General features: G+C 34.7%; 1 protein-coding gene across 2 annotated transcripts in view; it reads right to left on the reverse strand.

The window, feature by feature from the left end:
- LOC117420858 (bone morphogenetic protein receptor type-1B-like) overlaps positions 1–10761 on the reverse strand; it is a 150645-nt gene extending 139884 nt beyond the window's left edge. For both annotated transcript variants that reach the window (XM_059026130.1, XM_034034562.3), the window contains exon 1: positions 10440–10761. In XM_059026130.1, coding sequence (XP_058882113.1) covers positions 10440–10515 — 76 coding nt within the window. In that variant the 5' untranslated portion in view covers positions 10516–10761. The remainder of the gene's footprint in view (positions 1–10439) is intronic.
- Between the last annotated feature and the right edge of the window lie 740 nt (positions 10762–11501).

Genomic DNA, 11501 nt, shown 5'->3' on the forward strand with positions numbered 1-11501 from the left:
AGTCACAGGTGGGTAAGACTCGAGTCGAGTCTTTGACATGCCAAGCTCGAGTCGAGTCGAGTCGAGTCACCTAGCATTAGTTCTGACAGATTGAGACAGTTTGATTTAATCAGATTCATTTTGCAGAAGATTAGTAATCTGCAAGTAAAAAGAAAATTTCACTTAAAAATACAAAATTGAAATTCACAATAATGTGGTCACACTTGCCCCACTGATGTTCACCATTAAAGGTCCACGGTTTCTGCCTTGTGTTGTGTCTCTCCATTTCAGTGAATCCACGATTCCTTGGCCTATTTATAAGCAGATTTTGTTATTGACCATACAGAGGCCCTTTTACCTATGCTCAGTTGGGTTGGATGTACAGCAATGGATACCACAAAACAAAAGAATGCATTTAACAATCTATTTACAATTTTACAATGGCAGCCTGAGTGTTTTTCACTTTTTCTCAACAGTGAAACTCCCTGATAGTTTTTTTCAGATGCCTTAACCATATAAAAATAAAGGTACAAAGGAAAACAGTCCAAGTAATGCAACTGAGGCATATATGCTCCAGTTCAAAATCAATAAACTCACCTAATGTGCTTAATATTGCAGAAAGGAATGTATCTTGAAAGGCTAAGAGTTTAGCATAATAATGCATGTTACAAAATAAGTAATTTTCATTATTTTCAGATAAAAAAGGGTTGTTCACTAATATGTTTAAAAAAATAGTGAAAATATTTCACACAGAACACATCGCACCATAAACCCTTTAACCACCTATACTTAATACAATACAATCCCAGTTGTTTGTATAAATAAAATCATCAATGTAGTTAAAATGCACAAATGTACAGTAATACTAAGAGGTCAATTGTATTTTGAATAACGCTACTAACGTAAAAGACTGGTATTGCAGCTGCTGTTTCATAAACACATGCAACATACCCCAGCAGCTCAAACAAACACTTTTTTTTTTACCGGTGTAATAATTGATATTTTCACCCACTATTGCAAAATCCACAGACCACTTCTTAAAAAACTATTGAAAACAATGCAGTTCCGTCCTCAACCTCTTTTCGTCTGATAATGTTAATTGTGCCTATTCCCAAAATCATGCTGCTGTAGTCTGGTCTGACATTTTCATTTTTTATGAATGTATTCTTTAAAAAAGTTAAATGTTTTTAACCAAACTACCATATAAAACATCTATCCCACATGCAAATCCTGATGTCTTAAATTAATCAAACACATCTAGAGCTGTTTAACTCAATTCCGGAATTCCGGAAAACAAAGATGACCATGCAACAGCTTCACTGGTCATCTGTACCGTGTGCTGCTAGCGGTTGTAGAAGGCTAAGGGAATGTAAAATAAATAAATATAATTATTAAGCTCCAGAGGGTTGTTTTGTGTGTTCATTTCTTGTACAGTGCATTATTTCCTTAAATTTCATGTGTAAAACTTTTTTATTTTTTTATTTTTTATAAGCTTATAAGTTTATAAGCTTGTACATGAGTTTGGATTCACAAGTGGCAGTTTGGATTTTAAAAACAACTAACAATTTTAGCAAAATATTACTTTTTTGCCAGTTCTTTTTTGTTTTCTAAAACATTTTTTTTTAAAACATAGTATAACTTTAGATCAATATACATTAAACCATACAACAAACACTAAACCCCTATTTTTTACTACCACATTTAAGTTGTAAGCTTACCTAAATAAAAATCTGAAGTTTATATTTACGTATGTGTGTGTGTGCATGTGCATGATTCACACTTTGAGCTGTTGTGTAAAAACTATTATATAGTAACATTGACTTGGTGAAAGCGCCAACAAAACTCTCAAATTACTACGACTACGACAAGTTATAGGTCACTATTGCCAATGTATGTTTAGGGCTTGAACTTTTCAGGGTTTTTTTTTCTTCAAATCTCTACCTCCCTTTAAATATTAAGTAGTAGTTGTTAAGCTGTCTCTGTATCCTAATAAGAGAAAGCAACTATTTAAGGACTACGTTTAAGATTATGTTTTTCTTTGCTATAAAGATTTAAAATGATGGACTTGCTATCAGTGTACACTCCGTACTGGGTATTTTATACTGAAAAGAAAATCTGTCAGGACAACTCTGTTAAACGAGTGACAATAACAAAAGCACAACAATAAACGGCAACTGCAAGAATGAAATGCAATTAGGATCAGCAATTAGCATAACCCTACATATGTTATTATCATCAATATAACATTCAAGTATCAGATTCCATATTGATGAATACCACCAAATTCAGTTAGGGATGTTTTTCCACAACAACAAAATAAAAACATATAAAACTGTGACCTCAGATCAGACTTGAAAGCTTCCATGTGTGTAGTCCTATATGCATTCAAAACAGACAGACCACTGCTCTATGAAAACACAAGGGTCTGTTGTACAATCGTCCTTTCACTAGACATTTCCAACTTGACTGAAATACCCTGAATTAACATGACTTCAGTGTCCAGCTGGTTTCAGCAAGATCTGTGATAAGCCTGTGGTAATCTCGTGGAGTCAGTTACAGGAATAATTCGGTATTCACCCCTTTCCCCTGGTCAGGAGACACAGGTGCTGCACTGTAACACTGCACTAAATACTCACTTTTTAAATTATCCAGCTTTAGAAATACCCTGAAAGGCAGGTCTGACAACAGCCCAGTTTTTGTTTAGAGGACATAATCCACATCCCTGAACTACTGACAGGAAGCAACAGTGTTTTGCTTGACTTCAAATTTTTTCTCAACAATCAAAGTAGGGAGTTTGCACAAATGCTTTTGCCTTAAAAATGGTAGGAATGTTACACCTTTCAGAATGGCTGCATTGTCAGGGGTTTAAACAGTTTAAAACAATGACTCCTTCAGGTATGAGTATGACTTTTACAAGATGCATTTACTTTCAGAAAACAATGAATACATGCTAAAAAGGGTAAATGTAAAGGGTAAAAAATAAAATGATAGTTAAAATCTAAAATTTGTAGGTGCTGATTTGTTGCTGTTATAGTAGTACAGTATTTCATGTTAGATTTCAAAATGTGAATTTTTTCAATTTTCGTCATTTTTTTGTTAAGTATATGGAAAACTACAAAGTGGTATGTAATTCAATATTTTAACGTAATTCAGCCGGTTTCATTCGACTTTATGAAGCAAAATTAGTTAATTCTATAGGGTGATGCAAAACCTTTGTCCATAGCTGTTATATATATATATATATATATATATATATATATATATATATATATATATATATATATATATATATATATATATACAGTTCAAATTATTATTGGTATTTGAAACTTCTAAAAATAAAACACACTTCTGAATTGTCTCTGCAATGGAATTCACAGTAGACTGAAACTGATACATCTCACAGACTGCTTCCCTATCAACAAGGATGCTTCATGTAAACAGCCTGCAAATTAAACCTCATTGATTTGACTGTCATTTTGGATGGCAAATTACTAATCAATTAAAAGAGTGACTCCCCAGTCAGAAAAAGACCAACAAACACCAAACTGCGTCTTCTATTTTCATCTTTATTTCACTGATTAGATAAAACTAGTACTTTACAGCAAAAACATATAATTACACTGGATAGATCAGAATGAAAACAACGTAGGTACACTGCCAATCATTTTTATTTTTTTTTTAATTACTTATTCATCATGGTCAACATACCTGAGGGGAGAACAGTATCCTCAGTATCTGTTTTTATAACTGTATTTTAGCATCCTAGTTTCACTTATAACTAATGTATTGAAATAACCACAGTAACACAGAACGTGAGTAAAATAAAATTGAACAAATTTATATATATATTTTTTTTTTTATGGGAAACACTTTCATCTACCAATCAGGAACCTTTGAAGGTTTTTTCTTTTATTATTATTTGTATTTATTTATTTTTTTAAATCCAGTCTAACTCTAACCCATCTAGCCAATGGTCAACATTCAAATATTTATCATTCAATTTTTTTTTTTTTTTTTGCAAATATAAGTAAACAGTGAATACAACAGAATACCAAAAACAAAACAAACAAAAAAAAAACATTTAAACTTAATGTGTCAAATTATTGGAAGAGTCTTAAAATAGTACACCCTTGATTTATTACACTATGTATCACAATTTTTGTTCCTGGGTAGTAAGTGTTATTTCCTAATTGGTTATGCCTCAAAAGTATAGAAAATGGCTATTATTCCCCACAAACTTTGCTTTTGTGACCAGGACAGTGATATTTTGAAATTTACCTATTTCCAATGAGAAAACGGTCTTTTCTTTCACATAAAGTCAGAAAAAAACAACATATGAATCCAAATTAACATGTATTTATACTAAAGTAATACAAAAATGACTACAAAAGACTTAGAAGTGAGTAGTTTTTCAAGATTTACGATTATACTGTAAATCACTTTCACGAATCAGCCCCCAAATGTAGTCTCCCATCATGTTCTCGTTATACTGTCCTTGGTAGCGGCGTTCAAAGTCCAGTATATCCTGGTGGAAGCGCTCGCCTTGCTCCTCCGAGTACGCTCCCATGTTCTCCTTGAATTTATCAAGATGAGCATCAAGGATATGGACTTTGAGGGACATCCTACAGCCCATTGTGCCGTAGTTCTTCACCAGAGTCTCAACCAGCTCCACATAGTTTTCGGCCTTGTGATTGCCCAGGAACCCCGAACCACTGCGACAAAGCTGTTCCAAGCCGCTTTCTCCTTACTAGTGAGCTTCTTGGGGAATTCATTGCACTCCAGGATCTTCTTTATCTGTGGTCCGACGAAGACACCGGCTTTGACCTTTGCCTCAGACAGTTTAGGGAAGAAGTCTTGAAGGTACTTGAAGGCTGCCGCCTCCTTATCTAGAGCCTAGACAAATTGTTTCATAAGGCCCAATTTGATGTGCAGTGGTGGCATCAGCACCTTCCGGGGGTCCACCAGTGGCTCCCACTTGACGTTGTTCCTCCCCACAGAGAACTCGGTCCGCTGTGGCCAGTCCCGCCTGTGGTAGTGCGCCTTGGTGTCTCTGCTGTCCCAAAGGCAAAGATAGCAGGGAAACTTGGTAAAACCGCCTTGGAGACCCATCAGGAATGCCACCATTTTGAAGTCTCCTATGACCTTGATGCCATCTCAGAAAAATTCAGATATGTATCCACTTAGGCAGCTGGAACTCAACTGAACTGGTGGGCTTAAGGCCCCTGTATTTATACTACTATTTATATTACTGGAAAGTTCTAAAGTTCTAGAAGTTACTCCAAGTTTACTCAGCACTGAATCTATCTGGAATGTTCTGGAAAATAGGTAAATTTCAAAATATCACTGTCCTGGTCACAAAAGCAAAGTTTGTGGGGAATAATAGCCATTTTCTATACTTTTGAGGCATAAGCAATTAGGAAATAACACTTACTACCCAGGAACCAAAAAAAAAAAAAAAAAAAATTGTTACACAGTGTTATCAATGTGAATGCGTGTAAATCAAATAAAAACAAATACAACAACATTATTAATGGATACAGTAAAATAATTGGTTTACTGTGCCTTGCAAGTACTATATAATGGCTGGACCATGATGCTATCCTTTGTAATTAACTTAGCAAATTTTAAATCCTAAATAGGCATCATAATAATTCAAATTAACCATACGACTAAAGAAGTAACAACTGAATTATTTACAGATGCAGATTGTTGTACAGTACTATATGTTGCTGGAAAACAGACACAGATAAACACTGTTCTTCAGTATTAAAACTACACTATATTATTAGACTATGGATTTTCAAGGCACTAAGCATGGTCAAGAAAGCATTATTTTATATAACAATTTATAGAAGGTAATATTTTAAAACAAAATTAATCCATAATAATTTCCTATTGACTCATTAAAACAGTAAACAACTGCAGATTCTGTGAATGCAGTAAGATAATACAGGCACTTGTTAACAATGCCACCTTTTATCTGTTAAGAGCTTTGTTTAGATAGCACTTGTCACAATAAATAAAACCTTTTGTCAAGTTTTCTGCTTCCTGAAAAAGATGGTTTGCCATAACAGTGAAGTTTGAGACTTCCATAATTATTCACTATACATTTCGAGTAGTGTCGGCAGATGCCCAGAAGGCAAATGTACCACCCGACTGCAGGCTCAAATATCAGTTTGAGGCACTGGGGCCAGAAAAAAAACAAAACTAAAGGTGTAGTTGAGACAGCATGGTTACATTGTGAAACCTTGTGTACATAGACTTCAGTGTTTATTTAAAACATATATATATATATAATGTTTGTTTTTTGTTGGTCCTGAAGAGGTTTAGTTTCAGGTCACCCTAGCTGCTGTTTTCCTCAGGCCTGTACTGTAACTAAAGGAACCAGTCTTGTTTCTGATGATAAAAGAAATGAAGGTCAGAGTATAGACTGGAAATGAATAAGATGACCTTATTTTCATTGTTGTGGCTCTTGCTTCTTTTAGTAAGATAATTATGTCCTTGTTATTCCACCAAGTCTCCCTAAACATCTAGCTCCCACTGCAAATTCTTGCTCCTGATAATAGCAGCACATTTCTGAAAAGTTTTGGTTAGTGTGTGAAATATCAGGCTTAAAGACAGAGGTGGTATAAGTCTGTCAGCCAGATGAAACTCAGATCTCAAAAAGAGAGAGAAAAGCAATAAGGTTTATGTTCATGTTTACCATCGACCAGTGATAGATCAAGGTGTTCCAATATAAGTACAACATATATTTTACTCCAACAATGGGAATTAAAAAAATAGCTCAGATATACCACAGACCAACCATAATATTTAATGATGATAAAAAATAAGCAATTATTTTAGGGTACCCAAACCATTACCCGTGTTTATATATTTCCATTAATATCTGGTCCTTTATCATAATGGATAATAATTGACATGACCCACTACTGAAAATCAGTCACAGGGGTACTTTGAAAGCTTCCTTGCCAGAAAAAAAAAAAAAAAAATCAAATTCAAATTTTAATTGAAAAAGAAAAGACAATACTTAAACACTAAGTTACTTACTAAAAAAAAAAACATTTTAATCTAAATGGAATAGATAAGTTCGTATTTCAAACTAAGTACAAAGTAGTAAATGCATGAAAAAGCTTACCAGATTAGTACCTCAGAGTTACAAACACCAAACTTACGAGCTGACCGGTTTACCGAACCCCTACTTTCAACCGGAAGTATACAATCACTCACCCATGCGTGCAATGCAACCAGAGAGGCACTCCTGTAAGCACGTGTGCTGGTCACGGAAAAGGCAAAATTACTGTACCAACAAATGTATCCAGAAAGGTGAAGCAGATTTACAAGGAGCATTTAGTTTTAAATAAAGCACAGTTTGTTTTTCAAGCCAAAGGGGGCTGAATGTCTGAGCAAGCTGCAGGAATGCATTTTGTTTAAAATAAAATAAAAACAAGCACTACGTTAACCCAGGTTTTCATGGACGTTTTTACTACATTTCCAATTTCGATGGTAACTTAAATGTAGCCTTTGTATTATTCTCCAGATTGAGAATGTAGATAGCAGGTGTACACATTTATTAAACCATTGAAAACTCATTTTCAGAGTTATGGACATTTAAGACTTACGAACAACCTCCAGTCCCAAGGTGTTTGTACCTCTGAGGTTCTACTGTACATGTATTGAATAGATTGCCCAAGAAGAACCATTAGAAAACAATTAGATCCTGCCCTGTGGCAAATGGTGGTTTAGCAAGTTTCAATGAGCATTTTCTCCTTCCCAACATTTCTTATGTATGTACATTAACATGGCTAAGGATACACTTTATGGGTGATTATTCCAGTGCTGGATTAGTTTCTTATAAAAGTACTGAAGACTGCATTCTCTTCTATAGACCTGACACTTCTGAATGACAACTCATGTACATTTTACCCAAGTGCCCACTGTTGTTTATCATTATATGCACTGAGCCCAGACACAACCATTAATCCCTCAGAAAAATGTGCAACAGTGAAAGACTCAATCAGTTACATAACCATTAATAGCAACCACCTACAAGGCTGCTTTTTGAAGTCTAACTTAAGTGATTAGTGTGTGAAAAATTGTTTCCCATGTACTGGTACCCAGTATTATTACAATTGACTGATAAAGACAAAACAGCTAATATGGTGAAAGGATAAAAGAAAATACATTGTAGGACATCCTCAGGTGTTTTCAAATGGAGAACACAGTCCATTGGAGACATGAATCTCATTACTTTTGTGACTTTTGAACTGGAGATCCATTGGTAAAAGATGGCACTGTAAATCAAAAATGGGTCAGCCTAGGTAGCAATCTTTTTTTTCAAATACTAGCTACTTCAAAAGGATCTCTTTTCATTACATAATTTGGAAACCTCCAATAAACCCCTTTGATAGGCTCACAATAAAAAACACAAAGCCCCCAAGCCACATGCAAAGATTTCTCACTACCCACTTCATATTAACAAGCATCCCAGGCAATGCAGAAAGTGTCACTAGCAAGTTTGTGTTTGTGTAAGACTGTTATATTGTTGTTGGCAGGCACAAAAAAAAATCTGCTAAGACTGCTAGCAAATGAAATCCAGCTGGTCAAGCATAATACCAGATGTTTCCAACATTGCACTGCTTTGATAGATCAAATTGAGCAGAAAGCAACACGTGAAATATATGTGAAAATTGAATTGGCAGAATTGATGTCCACTGTTGTATAAAATGGACTCAGGGAACTGAATTCCGTTGAAAACCAAAAAAAGTGCACTCTAATGTTCTGATGGTTCTGTTAGAACGTCAGTTTCCTTTTATGGAATCGTATATTTTAGGTCAGACTGACCACATTAGCACCAATGTACAAACATGTAGCTGTCTAGTTTCCTGTGGTAAACTTAAAGTCTATGATAACCAGGAAAGTCAGTGATGCTTATAAACAGTAAATAATCAAACAGAATTAAAGCTGTTAAGAGAAATGTGGAGATGCATGTAACACCAATTGACCAAATCTATCTTTGGGTTATTAATGGTAAAGTCCAAGAAATGTGTTGTATTTGTATTCAAATCCAAGCAGGGAAAAAAAGAACAGATACAGTAGTTTAAAATTTGCAAATGTATTCTTTCTTATATGTTTTCTAGTAGTGGTAGCTATATGAAACAGAAAACTCCCAGCCTTTTTATAGTATAAAAGGCTTACTTATATACACAACTTTATACTGATCACACGGTACACAATGTGTTTAAGTGGGCAATGTTACGTAATTCTGTGTCAATATGTTTATACTACAAGACGTAACACAGGGACTTTCAAAGCTATTTTACAAGTTAGTAATTACCTTAGTATCTTTAAATCAATTTCTGGACTGAAATAAAGCCAATTCAAAATGGTATATTAATAGTAGAGTGTCATATTAGTGTAATTTTGAAATAGAGCACTGGAAATCCAATATAAATGTTTTCTGATATAATTTTAAATTAAATAAATGGCATACACATAAATATACAATCAGTACATAACATATTTAACAAGGCACAGTTCATTGGGTACTTTTGTAATTTCACAAAACTAAACAAAATGCATGTTCTCTGACTAATTCAACAAAAGTAACCAGTGCAAAGTAAAACCAGTGATAGTAAGAAGGAAAGCCTGCATATTTACCGTAATTCCTTACCACTACTAGTCATTACCACTTTCTATTAAGTCAATTAAATTAATATATCCTTTCTTATTTGTATTTCATTTGTCTCTATAAAGACAGTGGTGAGAAAACTGCAGATTACAGGTAATAAACTGCGAGAGTAAGACTTATTTCAATATGTATGGAGGGCAAGGTGACATGGCAGAGATGTGTAATCTGCTACTGGGATAGGATGTTGACTTCTATTAGTCTGTAAATTGGCACAAATTTTTATGCATAAAAATGTCAAGCATACATTTAAACTTAAAATGTATAAGCATGATAATGCCTGGTAGTTCTTTACTGGTTTGTTTTAAATAACCATCATGTCAGTCTGTCAAGCCTTAACAGCTCAAGACAGAACATCCATATATCTACCAATATACTGTACATACTGTATAGACCACAAACAGGAACCAAAGGCGGCTTCATCTGTTTTGAGACACTGTATTAAAATAAAAATGACTGTATGGTAGAAACCACAACCACTTCAAAAACTTTCTTTAAACTGTAAACTGAGCAGAATGTTTAACTTTTACTAGCTGTGCTCAGAAAATCAGCATTTAAAAATCTTAGACTGATGCATAAATCATATCAATGTTTGTTGCATTAAACTAGTTGTCATATATTTAAATAAAAATAAATGTACAATAAATGTCTATGTGTGCATCAGTTAATATTTTGTCTCAAATCATTGTGCTCAAAATCCTTTAGTAATAGCAAGTCATGTATCTCCAAACTTCATAAGTTTATGTAGATCCAAATGTAATCTCCTTACCCTTGGTTTGTAGAGACAGCAACATGATCAAAGAAATATTAATCTGCCAACTTGGTTCCTCAAGCCAACCCATCATCAAAGCTGCAGGGATATTCCAATTGCTTATTGTGCTGGTTTATCCTTCCCGGATCTCAGATAGTGTACAATGCAGCCAAGTCAGCTCCTCCACAAACAGTCAGCAGTGAGAGCCTGAGAGGAGGGAATGTTAAAGACAAGACTGTTACAAACTGCTTCTGTCACTAGATAGACCTCGGTTGGACACCTTGTGGGGACGACAACAAAAGGGCAGCTGAGATCCTGAGCAGGACTAGATTCCAGTTACAGGAGCATGGATTCACTTCTCACACTTGAAGGCTTCTGTTTTCAGAGGGGGCCTTCACCCCTGCAGGCAGGGAAATCTCACAAAGCCTCTTTTCTGCATTTTAGTCAGTAGAACAAAACTGAATACACTTTGGAAGACAGCTAGTGTTTTTTTTGCATTTCTAAGCTGGTCTACATATTTTCTCCAGATGGGCATACATGACAAAAGATGAGGAACTATGTATACCATATCTTTAAAAAAATATTTGTTTTAAATATTTGCATTGTCACAAGTTCAGCATATGTACATCTGCAGGTGTTTTATTTTAAAGCTGTGGGCTTTTAAAAAAAATTGTTGATGCCTCGTTTGTACAGGAATATATATATATATATAATGTATAAGCATGTATATAACATTTAAATACTATATGACACTGTGACAGGGTGACTGAGCGGTGACGTCACGGCAGAAGCAGGGACGGGAAAAACACTGACACCAAGCAAGTACTGCAGTTAAAAGTAAGACGCTGCAGGCTGCCATTTTTATTAACAAATCACAAAAATAAATAAAAGGTTTAAACAAAAAGAAACTTGCTCACAGAGCAAAACAAATAGTCAAACAGAACAAATCACGCACACAAAATAAACAATAAATGATCCAGGTCAGGCTGGGCAGTAGCCTTCACTGATCCTGTGTTATTTTTAAGTTTCATTTTTACTGTCTCGTTCCTCTCCACTCTCGCTCTCTCCGCTCCTAAAACA

This window comes from Acipenser ruthenus, chromosome 1 (genome assembly GCF_902713425.1).
Source record: "Acipenser ruthenus chromosome 1, fAciRut3.2 maternal haplotype, whole genome shotgun sequence".
In the NCBI taxonomy this organism is placed as follows: domain Eukaryota; kingdom Metazoa; phylum Chordata; class Actinopteri; order Acipenseriformes; family Acipenseridae; genus Acipenser; species Acipenser ruthenus.